The sequence below is a fragment of the Sinocyclocheilus grahami genome, unplaced genomic scaffold, assembly GCF_001515645.1.
Source record: "Sinocyclocheilus grahami isolate Dianchi unplaced genomic scaffold, SAMN03320097.WGS_v1.1 scaffold12.1, whole genome shotgun sequence".
NCBI classification, from domain to species: Eukaryota; Metazoa; Chordata; class Actinopteri; order Cypriniformes; family Cyprinidae; genus Sinocyclocheilus; species Sinocyclocheilus grahami.
In genome coordinates this window covers 1,464,705-1,479,600 of record NW_015505191.1, presented here as the reverse complement: position 1 = coordinate 1,479,600, position 14,896 = coordinate 1,464,705, and the positions used below count along the sequence as shown (strand labels likewise).

The window sequence follows — 14,896 nt, the reverse complement described above, 5'->3', positions numbered from 1 at the left end:
TAGTTTGCAGCTGAGAGGCAGCGCACTAAAGCCAGTAAAATGACAATAACTTGTATCCATTTTCAAAATAATTATAATTACAGGGGCAGACTATTTATTAATTAATAAAGACTTATTTTTGTGCAGTTCCTTGCACAATACTAATCGCTAATAAAAATAACTTATTTATTGCATGATTTGCTGTGGTGTGAAGTAACGAATTACAAATACTCACGTTACAGTAATTAAGTAGTTTTTATCAGTAATTGTACTTTTTTGAGTAGTTTAAAAATTGTGTACTTTTACTTTTACTTGAGTACATTTTAAGTGATGTATCGGTACTTTTACTCCGCTATTTTCCTCCGTTTGTGGTCGTTACATGCTTATTTTAATTTTATTTTTATCCATCAACGTGATTGGATAGAGAGTAATAGGTCTCGTGACTTTTGTCAAATCAAATTGTGCATAGAAAACTTCAACCGCAAACTGTTTATCATGGCTGCTGGAAGTGCATTCTTCAAGCATCAGTTCAGTCGAAGACCAAACAAAGTAGTTTCGCTTTCACAACGAAACACAGCGTCACACACGGCGGCCTAGAGTGAGCAGAGGCCGGGGGCTAGAGTTAGCGGCGGCCAGCTATAGAGTGAGCGGAGGCCGGCTTGAGTGAGCGGCGGCCAGTGGGCTAAAGAACGGCGCGGCGGGCGGGCATGCGGCAACTATATGTGACGACCCCTGCGGCGTTATGCAAATCTTCCCACATAGTGACATAGACATGTGGGGGGCGTGTTAGAACAAGCCGTTTTAGGTAGGCGTGGTTAACTCTTACCTTTTATATAGAATATCTCTTTGGATTTGAGACTTTAGTCTTTGCAACTTTACAGATCTTCTTTATGCACCAAGAGCTTGTAACACTCCAAAGAGAAAGGAGTGTTACAAGCTCCAAGAGGAGTTTACCAAGAGTAAAATTTAAATCGCAGCTTTAATATTTTATGTGCAACAACAGCATGCTGTCTCAGTGGCCTTACACATGATTTTAAATCTATTTTTTTCAAACTTTATGATTTAAATGGGGATGATAGTACTGAGAATAACTTTCATCTTTTCTTCAACTGAATACTGTTTCCGTGCTTTTTAAATGTATTTTAAAGAGTTGGCAGTCAAAATTAAAACGGCTGGATGAAAGATATTCTTCATTCTTTATGACAAACAAGATAATGTGAATTAAAGAATGTACTTTACCTTTAATGTAGGCTACTCTTTTACTCTTACTCAAGTAGTTTTTTGGACAAGTACTTTCACTCTACTCACACTACATTTTATGGAAGGTAATGGTACTTTTACTTAAGTATATTTTTTCAGTACTCTTTCCACCACTGATGATTTGTAAACTATACATTTTACTGTTAGTTTATATTAGTTTACTGCATTGTAAACTTGCTCAGTTACTCACCTGGTACAGCATTGCATTTGTGATGTAGAGCACTCAGGTATGAGTGCTGTGAAACACAAGTCATGATAAAAGAGCTCAAAGACTTGTGGAAGCAAGCTTATGGTGTGGTAGCAAGTGAGTTTTTATCTCACACTTGCTTTTTTAACACTATTGGTTGGGATTTGGATATGGTTTAGTGTTGGTGGTACATTATTTTCAAATGTGATTAACCTCATAGCACCGCTCACAACTACCAAGATAATAAAATGTTACCAGATTAATTTTAATCTGTTTCGGATAAAATTAACACACTTTTATCACTATTTAGTCGATATTTCGATATGTGATTGGGGGCCACTGAATAGAATCAGAATTAATTTACTCCTTTCAATTGCTCCATCAGGTGCCATTAACTAATATTAACTACAATTAAAGAAATAGTATCAGAAATCACACTTATATTTATAAACTACTAAACAGCACAGTACCTGCAGGTAAATGTGGAGATCCAACTCTGCCTATATTTATATTAATTGTATTCATATTTATTTATGCAGAGCAAAAGTAACAGGAATCCACAGCCAAAAGTGCTTGTTGAATACTAAAGTATTAAAGTATTTTTGTACACCAGAACATAGTGGCTGTGTCTGAAACATAAAGGCTCATTGGAAAAACATGCCTCTACCTAAATTTCTGCGAAAATCAAAGTACCTATCCATTCAATTCACTCTAAAAATACATATTCTTAAAGTATTTATACATGTCTATTAATGAGCTGTAAGAAAGACTAACAATCAACTAGAGTCCAAGAAGGGGAAAATCCTCATGAAACCTTTTCTTTAAATCAATACAAAAGTAAGGGTGCTTTCATACTAGTACTTTTGGTGCTAGTTGACGTCAGAAATATAATGGTGAGAGACTGAGACAGAGAATTTGAATGAGGAATATTGAGGACATTTGAGGCATTGAAGAGCACATGCAAAAATGTGTCTGGTTGGAGAAAAAAGTGATGAAATGAAAGGGGGACAATTAAGCATTGTTCTGTGTCACTCACTCCATTTCAGATTTCTCTTCCTCAAGATTTCTCCAACACGTCTTCAGCCTGTGTATCGGTGGGCACAGTGGGTCAGCTGTGTTCTCTCAATCTTTGATGTTATCAGCTTTCACATACTGCAGCTGAGTAAGTACAGTTGAGTCCTGTCATAGACTTCAGTGATGCTGCTCTGATGATGACAAAGCATTTTCATCTGCTCTCTTTGAAACACTCCATCTCATACTCCTTTATATACTTTATATCCTGACCAGGCTCGATGCAACAAGCGATAAAAGGTACCTCTTCTATGTTAATCCCATTTTTATCTTAACAAGCCTTGATATTAGCGACACTATATTTTATCAACCAATTTTATTTTATTCCTGCTGTGTCCCACCAGGTAGCTCCATCCAGAATTTCACTAAACCAAAACGTTGCTCTGCAATGTACAGTAAATAATGAAACAAACATAAGAGCTGAGAGATTGATTGTAGAATTATAGAAACATTGGATATTGACAAATTTTACAAAAACTATAAAAAAGCACGCTGTCTGGTGAAGCATAACTGAAATCATGAAAACAAGGTATGTGCCTTTATTTTTATGCTCTTCAGCTATGCAGTATGTTGTGAGTGTGACAACCAACTATTTAAGAGAACGGATTCACATACTCTTCTGATTGAACAGCATTTTCACTATCGATGAGAACAGAAAAACTGCTTGTTGCTGGAATCAGGGCCGTAACCACCATATACCAATTAGAGGGAACAATATTTAGGTGCTGCCAGTGTTCTGAAAGCACTTGTAAATGTCAAACTGATTGAAATGGCCAATCACATCAAAGACTGGCTTTTCTGTTCACAGAAGCCAAGTGCAAATTCCAGCACAACGCTTTTTAACAATAAAAGAGTGTGAAGTAGCTTAACATTTAATATTTGACATGTTTTACAGAGGAAACACAATATGACTGACAGTAATAAACAGTGATGCAAGCTATTTACACTGTTTGGAATTAGGCTATATCATTTATGTAATTCATCAATAGTTAGTAAGGTAAGTGTTAAGTTTAGGTATTGGCAGGATTAGGGATGTAGAATATGGTCGTGCAGAATATGTGCTAAATAAGTACTAATAAACAGCCATGTTAATAATAGACATGCTAATAAGCAACTAGTTAATATTGAGAATTGGTTCCTGTACTAAAGTGTTACATTTGTAATTGAATGTGAGACAAGAAACATTAACAGAAACATTTTTGGCACATTATACATATGATCAAAAGTGAATGCGAGCATACATATTTTAAAATAAAAATATTATTTATAAATAAAAATGTTTTTACATTTGTTACACCACCTAACCGACCCCCGATTCCCTGGTTGGAATCATATCTTTTTAGTATCTCATTAAATATGTTAATTAAGTAGTCAACCTTTGGCATTAAAGTACCTGCATCCAAATATGCCTACTTATCTATAAAGTATGCAAAAAAAACAGTAGTAAATCAGTAGTATGTCAATAGAGAAGTCATCAACTGCAGAACATTCTGCTTTCCAACAAAGATACTGCATTGGCTGTTGATCTGTGATCAGGTCTAATGTTTTCTATGATTATAGGTTATGGAATCAGTTTTTAGATGATGTCTAGCCACTTCTAGAAATGGTTCAGCATATAATATCTTCTAAACAATAGTCATGTTTACATTAGGTCATCATACAGAAATGAGAGGATGGAGCACTTGGGAAGCTTTTAACTCAAAAACCTCACATAGACACACATGCATTACATTCTTCAGCACTTAGATACACACTTTGCACTTAGAGGTCATAAAATCACCTACAAGAGGATCCCTACTGCACTTATATAAACCGACTGAACCATACAGCTAGTCAGCCATGTATGTAGAAATGACATCTAAAACATCAAGAGCATACACCTTTCTTATTCATTTGGTCCAGCCTATGAAAAATATGTCCCTATAACCATGCACTATTATTCAAAGTCGGATGACTGTCTACTTTTTGTATATTTGATCAGTGTAATTGTATAATAATGTAATGAAGGTGGTCAATACTGCTATTTTCCCGTCATGATGATTACAATATTAAATGCTAAATTCACAAAGTGTAAATGTAAAATTATGCAACCACTGGCATGAAAACCGCAACAGAATCAATTAGTAGTATAATATAAGAATTGATATAACAGAAAAACACTGCCAGACAGATACATACAGAAATCCATAATAAGAGATACACATTCTGGAATACTGAATGTAATTAAGCACAGCAAGAGAGAAACGGTACAAGCATATTTCATAGTAACCGCAGCCTGGTTTAAAAAGAGCAATGCAGATAAAAAAAAAAAACTAACATATGGAAAAATAAAGACATGCAACATAAAAGTAAATGTGGCTTGCATGCTACATTTAAAAAAAAAATGAACTAGATATTTCTTGTTTTAAATTTACAATGGATATAAGAGAGGGGTAAGCAATCAGATGGCCATTGCCACAAAATATTGATTTGATATGTAAATTATTCTGTATATGGATGCTTAAAAAATAAATAAATTAATGGACATGAAATTGATTTGAAATATTGATTTGAGATTCTTTGTAGAAACTGTAGCGAAACAAAGCACAATCATAGAGAGGTCAGTTATACTGAGTTTCCCTGGACAACGGTCATTATTCAGAAATATCAGACTGCTGAATGCCACGATCGACCAGTCAGAATCAAGCATCCCAGAGCACCATGTAGGTATTCTTATGCAAAAGGCAATTACAAGATTACATAGATTTTTGTTCTTCTATGCTATTCATTTACAATTTTTAAATCTCTCAAAACAAATTATTATGCTGATAATATCATTTGTAATCAAAATACATTCATTTTCATTACTGGTCTCAGACTTTTGGATGCCACGGTAGCTTTAGAAACCTAAGAACAATGGCACATGGAGTAACAAATGCCCTTCACACATGCAGTCATATACACACATTTATATTCTCCATCTGTCGTGTATGATAATGTATGTGGTTTTGTGACATGGTACTATCTGACACAAGGTCACCCATTTCTTTCTTCCAACAAACCTCCTGCATGTTTCACATAGGAAGTAGCATCTAGTGTGGTATTAAGCCACTTCCTCCGTGCAACAACTATCTGGGAGAGACAGACACCGCTGAAAGAAACACACCCACACCCACTCAATACAACACATGTGTTTGACCAGGCAAAACACTCTCAATCATATAAATTATGCTATTTTTGTGCCTGTTTAACCTACTGCTAGGGTGAGATGATGTTTAAATTAGCAATTTAATTACAAAGCCATACAAATCTCATCTGATAAAACAGACAGAACCACAGACATATATACAAAAATCAAACAGAAATACATAGCTACTCCCTTCACAGAAGTGCACATGCAGAGGAAAATTGATTGGAAAGAAGAAGAAAAAGGATATGTAAATATATAAATACATAGAAAAGCTAAAATATACCAGTCCTCACCAGTTCAACTGATCCATAGTGTTTCCGGCTGAACTCTCCTCTCCGGCACCCAAGATCCTCCGACGCTGAGCTGCAAAACAGCATATAACCATTTAAATTAATTTCATAAAGGCACACAATAAGTTTTGCAATGCAAATCTTTTTATTGTCTTGGAATATTTGTATATTTTATGATTTTAAAACATTCGTATTGCTGATGTGATTTCCTATTGAGAAATTCTCTGACTTATCAACACATGTGAACACCTAGAGCATAAAGAAACTGTATTTTAGTTTCAATACCAGAAACCTGCATTCCAAAAAGTAGGAGCCCCTGTTCAGACGATTTGTGCTACCCGGTCAGATTGTGGTACCTCCCATTAAAAAGATAGCTAGCACAAATTGATAGCGAAAAATGCTACCTATCAAATTGTGCTACCAGCATCTTATTCATGTGGTTTGAGGCTTTTTAAAATGTCCATACCTACCCCTACCCTAAACCTACCCGTCAATGCCTACCCTTGCCCTAAACTTACCCTTAAAACAATGCAAATATATTTTAGGTAGTATGTTTCATCGGTACACCCTGCAAACTCAAATCCCTGTGATGTCATAGCCTGACACTTTCCGAGTGAAGTAGATTCAGATTATTAGAGCGAGAACCACATGCTCAGTGACTCAGCTGACAACTAGACATCACACATCTTCCCAAAACCTCAAAGAGGATCTCTCTCATTAAAACCACTTCACAGGAAGACCGTAATGGCACTAAAGGTGTGTAATTTCTGTGCCGCTAGCATTGCCAAATAAAATAGCAAATGTTTCCAATAGGTTTCCCAAATATTCCCCATCAGAGCTCAACAATAAGGATGGATGACCCACTAGACGGAACTATCAACTTTCCCTATCAAGTCAATGCAGGTGCACTGCAAGCAACAAAAATGTTTACATGCCAGTGTTTTCCATCAAAAGTGTGAGCATCGATTTCACTGAGTGACTTTAAAGTTGTATAATTTCCAGCTATTACTGCGAATAAGAAATTTGATTTATTTGTAGTATAAACTAGTATAATCAGTTATATAAAATATTTTTTTATTCTAACTACTTGAGCCCTTTCCTGTCTGCCATTGGCCGGGCAAACACATAGTCCCACCCTCAAACTGATGCCATTGGTTGAGCCAGTGTTGCTATGTCAGGATGAGATGCTCAAACCTAAAAAAGTATTGCCAACCTACAGTGTTTAACTAGTATAATCAGTTATATAAAATATTTTTTTATTCTAACTACTTGAGCCCTTTTGCTATTGGTTGAGCCAGTGTTGCTATGTCAGGATGAGATGCTCAAACCTAAAAAAGTATTGCCAACCTACAGTGTTAACTTTTCAGGGGCATCAACCTACGAATGGCTCACTTATAGTTGTCTCTGTATATTAAACTGGGATATGAAAAAAGTATTTCAACATTAATTCAACATCAATTTAATAATGCTGCTGTTTTAGTCAACTACTTGTGATTCTGGTGAAACTTCTTTTTCATAATATTTGCTTTGTTGAAGACAACATCTCTTCTGACTGAGGTTTAAACTATTTATATGCTGAGCCACATGAGTGCTTACATTTATTATAGGCATTTCACTTCAAGTGCAATATAAATTGTGCATGTGGACAAACACATTTCCTCTGTGTGAGGGCTATCATTATGTTTGCATTAGTGCAGAATGCAGCTAAGAATGTCTTTACTGACAACAGAAGAGATACTGCACATCATGCATGTATATATCGCGTTCTAAGTTGCAGGCAGATTCTGCAGACTTTGTTTCCATTTGGTAAATTTACAGATTTGTATGGATTTAAATATGGTCAAATGTGTTTAACGGTACTCTAATTTAAAGCTGAAAGTGTTATATAATAAGCCAAAATGTTTAATAAATTAAATACTAAGTTCTGCATGTGCCGACCCCATGTGGGCATCGTTATACAGTGTGTTTCTGATTCACAAGAGTGTGCATGCCTTCTTGGTTTATTTATGCAGCTTTAGAAGTTTAAACATAGATGCCTCATTTCCTAAGCTCTTCTGCTATACACCATGAAATGCTCTCAGATGGGGTAAGGGAGATGGTTAATTGAAAGATTGGAAAAATTTAAATGAGATAAAAGGTCGACTTCAGAAATGGCTGCATAATCCTGTCAGAATGACCCACTGGTGATTACAGTCACTTACTTGAACCATATCTCACTTGACTAAGAGCTTTTTAAGACAAAATGCACAAGTGATTCCTGCGAACAGGACAAGGAAGGGAAGGAGTGGCTCATCATTAGATGATTTACTGTGGCACGGGGCTGAAAGAAACCAGCTTCAAATTCAGAAACACTACCCTGGAGGAGAAAAAAATTAACAGCTGGACATAAAGGCATCTTAAGATGCAAAACGGCTTATTGTTTCACTTGTATCTTCAAACAAACCATTGATTTTTGCTCATGATTGAATGCTTCCATTGATATAATGAATCACTTCACAAAAACTTGATTATTTTTATGAAAAGAAATCCTATAATGATTATGATAGTAGTAGTGCACCGATTGATTTTTGCTCATGATTGAATGCTTCCATTGATATAATGAATCACTTCACAAAAACTTGATTATTTTTTATGAAAAGAAATCCTATAATGATTATGATAGTAGTAGTGCACCAGCAGATGACTGTGTTTGCGATTATGATAATGATGACAGCAACAGCATTACATAATTAGCATAGCCATTGCCCTCTGGTAATACTGCGAAACCAAATACGGTCAAGTTTGTTCACAGTAATCACTCCTGTAATGCATCTGCGATAATAATTTTGTGATAATGATCTGGCATGATATCATGTTTCCAGTGATGCAGAGCTCAATGCCTTAGACATTTGCAGACTTGCCACATGACCGAAGAAAAGGCTACAAGTGAAGCTGCCGCAGACTGTCTGACAAAAAACGTCTAACAATGCAGTCAGTAAGAACAAAATTGCCCTTTGAGCTTCAACTTTCTCATTATGCACCAACTCTGCTAAAAAAAAAACAGCACTGTTAAAACAGATTAATTTAATTAAGCCAACACTGCAGCAGGAAGTCGGATAACTTTCCTTTGAGGATAAGTGTGATAAAAATGAAAAACAAAGACAAACACATACAAAGATAGTATGGGAGGGAAAGAAGGACATTTGAAAATCACTTATTTTAATTGAAAAATTAACACACTGCAGATACACAACTTTTTTTTTTTTTTTGCTAGGGTTTGTGGCAATAGTTCAATAGCAGGCTATCAGGAATATGAGTCTATTTTTATGAATTGTATGGATGGCAATAGTAGGCTGTATAGATATATATATATATACAGTATATATCACACAGAACAACCTTCTCGACAGCAACCAGTCTGGTTTCAGAAGTGGACATTCAACCGAAACTGCCTTGCTCTCAGTTGTTGAAGCCCTAAGACTGGCAAGAGCGGATTCCAAATCTTCAATATTATCTTGCTTGATCTGTCCGCTGCTTTTGACATGGTTAACCATCAGATCCTCCTGTCAACCCTATTGGCAAAGGGCATCTCAAGAACCACACTCCAGTGGTTTGAGTCTTATCTCTCAGATAGGTCCTTCAAGATATCTTGGAGAGGTGAGGTGTCCAAGTCACAACATCTAACTACTGGGGTGCCTCAGGGCTCAGTTCTTGGACCACGGCACCCCTTTACCTAAATTCATTACTTCAGACTTATGTGCCCTCTAGAAGCTTGCGTTCTGCAAGTGAATGTCGCTTTATTGTGCCATCCTAAAGAGGCACAAAATCACTTTATCGGACTTTTAAATTAAATGTTCCCTCCTGGTGGAATGACCTGCCCAACTCAATCCGAGCCATCTTCAAGAATCGGCTAAAAACACATCTCTTCCATCTTTATTTGACCCTCTAACTCTAGCACTCTCTATTCTAATTCTATTCTCTATAAAAACAAAATAAATAAATAAAAAATAACTTGCCCCTTCTAGACTTGCACTTTTCCGTATTTATTATTACTAACTGCTTGTTTTCTTTAAAAAACTTGCTTCTCTAATATTTTTGCATTCTTTTTCTTTTCTTTTTATTTATTATACAATTATAATTATGACTTTCTGATATCTGATTAACAAAAGCAAAAAAGGCCTCTAACACTAGCTTGCTCTATACTTTATATATTCTGTTTTCTTTTTATTTATTATACAATTATAATTATGACTTTCTGATATCTGATTAACAAAAGCAAAAAAGGCCTCTAACACTAGCTTGCTCTATACTTTATATATTCTGTTTTCTTTTTATTTATTATACAATTATAATTATGACTTTCTGATATCTGATTAACAAAAGCAAAAAAGGCCTCTAACACTAGCTTGCTCTATACTTTATATATTCTGTTTTCTTTTTATTTATTATACAATTATAATTATGACTTTCTGATATCTGATTAACAAAAGCAAAAAAGGCCTCTAACACTAGCTTGCTCTATACTTTATATATTCTGTTTTCTTTTTTATTTATTATATGATTATAAAAAAAACTAACTTGTACTGCATTAAGCTAACAGAGACTTGTTATAGCACTTGCATATCATTGCTCTTTTGTTGATTTTGACTGCTTCCATTGTCCTCATTTGTAAGTCGCTTTGGATAAAAGCGTCTGCTAAATGTCTAAATGTAAATATAATGTAATGTACATATTTATTTTTACCTCAAATGCTACAGGTCAAGAGTTCGAAATGGCTTATGTGTTGCATTGTTGTGATGACACATGATCTGTCAAGTGGTATGAGAGTGGCTTTGTTTGTAAAAAATACTATTACTGTAAAAATGTGTGATATGCTTCTGTTGGGACACGTCAACAGGTAGATTTTTGTCCTGCACTCAATGGATGGATGCTACATTATGTTGTCATGTAAATAATTGCTGAGTGACATCACGCACACCTCAAATTACAGCAGATTCGCTGCGGTGTTGAGGAAACCCTCCTATGATTGTGGACACTTACCATGACCACAAACCGTCTTAAAATGAACACCAAACCCACCTTTCTTTCATATTTTAATCAGAGAAAACATCATGTTTACCGTTTATAACAGGTAGATTTTTGTCCTGCACTCAATGGATGGATGCTACATTATGTTGTCTTGTAAATAATTGCTGAGTGACATCACGCACACCTCAAATTACAGCAGATTCGCTGCGGTGTTGAGGAAACCCTCCTATGATTGTGGACACTTACCATGACCACAAACCGTCTTAAAATGAACACCAAACCCACCTTTCTTTCATATTTTAATCAGAGAAAACATCATGTTTACCGTTTACTACGCCAGTCGTTACAGTGGCGCATGGAAGTCCACTCTACCGAGAGGTATTCGCATGAATAATTTACCGATTTTCCGTACTAGTATATCCCACTACTACACTGTGGGGAAGTCTAAAACATTGTGTCTAAGCAGAATTGTATCCTATAGGCTATACGTAAGACAAAGCAGCGGAGGTTTTCCCTTTCCCACATGAATTCAATCTACTTCAGATGCAAAGACTTGTGGACTCTGTACAAATATGCTGCGGTGCTAAAGGAAAAGAGCGCAGCTTCTTAAAGAGACAGTTCAGCCAAAAATTTAAATTCTGTCAATGAAACACTCCCGTGTTGTTTTAGACTTCAGAACACAAAAAGAGATGTTAGACAAGCCACCACCGACTTTTATTGCATATTTCCATAAAATGAAACTGAATGGTGACTGAGACAGACATTCTGCTTTACATCTACTGACAGAAACAAAGAAAGTCATACGGGGTTTGTATTGTAATAATATGAGGGTGAGTAAATTATTACAATTTTCGTTTTTTTGGAGGGTGGGTTAAGTGTCCTTTTAAAATGACTAGACTAATTAAAACACACACACAGACACACGCAAACATTTATGAGAATTATTAAATGTAAGCTTGCAATGGCAGTTTGTAAAAAAGAAAGATTTATGCTTTAAGTGCTTATTTCCAATACCAGCATCCAATATGTTGATCGATCACTCCGGGGAGGGTGCAGCTTGTTGCACGTTCAAATGAGATGCAAGAGTCTATAACCCCTGATACTGCTGCAATATGACTGTGCCAGACTGAATATATTTTCTCAATGTAAATGTCAATGTCTATACAAAAATATGAAGTAACTGAATGCTTTACCGTTGGTTGAAACTCAACAGTTTGTTCGCTGCGGGGTCTGCACCGCTCATGGCCCCATGCGATGTTATTCTCTCCCGCAGTCCAAGTTCTTCTGTCTCTCGCCTTTTTTCTTAGTCTTCTCTTTCAAAGAGACAGATCAGTAAGCGTCATTTTCCCTACAGCTGCTCGTGCTGCTGTATCCCGTCATTGCGTTGCCTCTAAGTATACTGGAAGCGCGTTTCTACCGGTCCCTTTCTTAATGCACCTGATGGTCGCAGTGGTGAGTTTCATATGGACACACAGGACACACCTCGCGCGTAACTGAACATTCAAGAAGCAGATTCTCGTAGACTGGAGTCCCCTTACGGGCGCGCGCCGTGATCGTGACCGAGAGAGTCAGGTGGGGAGCTAACAGCAAATTCTCTATTATCTCTCCCTTTATGTGTGTCAGTGTTGCGTTGCCAAATCAATAGACCAATAGCAAAATGATAAAAGACGAGAAAATATTAAAGAATGAATGACACTAAATTAAACCTATAAAGCCAAATAACATAAAATGCAACATAACACAGTGCTAATTTTAAGACGAATCATTCTTCCATTCTTCATATAGATATGTATATGTAGCTATGTGTATGTATATGTAAGTGTATGTATATATGTGTGTGTGTGTGTATGTATGTATATATGTACTGTATAGGCCTATGTATATATTGCACTGTTTTGCAGTGTACAAATATACAAGACCGGTCTCTCTTTCTCTCTCTCTCTGTCTTACACATACAGAAACACTCGGTGAAATATTTCAATTGGAATATTTAATTGCCTTTGTGGCAAAGTGATTTAAAGTGTGAAAGATTATTATGAATCGAGTGCATTCACTGAAATACTGATCATCTTTTTATTACAACAATTTCCTTCCATGTCTGTTCGTTTTGCTGTCAACATCATTTTTTAAGGCATTTAGAGTCACTGCCTATGGGTGCGTTGAACAGCGTGTAAAGCTACCCGAGATCATCATGCTGTAGAGCCAGACAGCTTCTCATTAAGACGCTCATTTACATTAGAAAGATTCAGGCTTGCATGATTTTTAATAATGTCACAACTGGTGACTGTGACTTACAGCTGCTTCATCATGGCAAAGGAATAACAGTCTTCACTAGTTCTGTATGCAAACGCATTACTTTATGAGGTGAGTCCATGCAAATGAGGATAACCGTAATTTCCACTGAAAAAGGCAGAGCATCAACCATACGTGTTTGCATGCATGTGAAATGTGACTGTGTGCATGTTTTGACATCTGTCTTCAAGGACGCTGTGCACTTTGCATTCACACCATCCAGAAATGACAAGCATCCCTCCTCCAGTGTATGAGTTTCTAGACAGTTTTTTCCCCCTTATGATCTCATAACCTTCATTTTTCTTCCTGTTGCCCCAGGTCTACCAATAATCCTTCTGTCTAGCACAGAAGTGAGTGGTGCAATGAGGTAATTGTTCAGACAATAACCTTTTCTTCTCATTTAATCTCTGGACTCACCCTCACTGACTGATGATGTCACACACTCAGACACATCTCCATGCCTGCTCTGTTCATTACACACCTGCACCTGCAGAACATTTTGTGAGAACAGTTTGTGAGACAGAGAGAAAATTAGACTATGAGAGTCTTGAGTATATTAAGTAATACGAGAATCCTGGGATATGTAGTAGGAAGTGGACAGAGACTTAATTCCAGACTGTTTAATGCTCTTCATCAGTATTAATAGCAGAACAGCATGTTATCAGACAAACTGAGGCGTGCAGTAATAGACTCCACCACAAACGTAACATGAGCAGTGTGTATCTGGTATGTAAGTCCCTCCCTGATGACATCACAGGTAGTAATGGTTCATTGAGAACAGGTAATGAATAATTTTGGAAACCTATATTGAGATTAAATTGAGATGTGTGATTACAACATGTGTTTGAGGTTATAGAGATGATATTTTGAAAGAACTATTGTACACCTGCACAACTATTGCCTGGAAACCGAAGAACAGGGGAAATCAAGCCATGTACAAGTAGATTTGTACATAAAATCAAGCCGAGCATTCGTGCTGTGTTTTGGTGCTGAAGGGTTTGTGTTCAGGTGTGTGTGTTTGTGTGTTTGTAACCTAAACTCTTTTGTCTTGAGGCTTGTGGGTATTATAGCACCAAATGAAATGTGCGGTTGAGCACCTCATTGTCAACATAAGAGTTCAAATTACAGGTGTTGTAATCATATACAGGTCCACACACACACACTTCACAACAATACACACATACAAATAACAGAGGAATATTACAAAACAGTTAAAACCATAATGACATTTTTCGACTAAAGTAGTGGTATGTAAGTCCCTCCCTGATGACATCACAGGTAGTAATGGTTCATTGAGAACAGGTAATGAATAATTTTGGAAACCTATATTGAGATTAAATTGAGATGTGTGATTACAACATGTGTTTGAGGTTATAGAGATGATATTTTGAAAGAACTATTGTACACCTGCACAACTATTGCCTGGAAACCGAAGAACAGGGGAAATCAAGCCATGTACAAGTAGATTTGTACATAAAATCAAGCCGAGCATTCGTGCTGTGTTTTGGTGCTGAAGGGTTTGTGTTCAGGTGTGTGTGTTTGTGTGTTTGTAACCTAAACTCTTTTGTCTTGAGGCTTGTGGGTATTATAGCACCAAATGAAATGTGCGGTTGAGCACCTCATTGTCAACATAAGAGTTCA

The 14,896-nt window shown here is 36.4% G+C and overlaps 1 protein-coding gene across 1 annotated transcript in view; it reads right to left on the bottom strand.

The window, feature by feature from the left end:
• Positions 1-14,896, bottom strand: part of LOC107597971 (GTPase-activating Rap/Ran-GAP domain-like protein 3) — a 64,720-nt gene that overhangs the window by 38,518 nt on the left and 11,306 nt on the right. Inside the window, exon 2 of the mRNA XM_016289194.1 lies at positions 5,960-6,029. Within this exon, the coding sequence (XP_016144680.1) occupies positions 5,960-6,029 (70 nt within the window). The remainder of the gene's footprint in view (positions 1-5,959; positions 6,030-14,896) is intronic.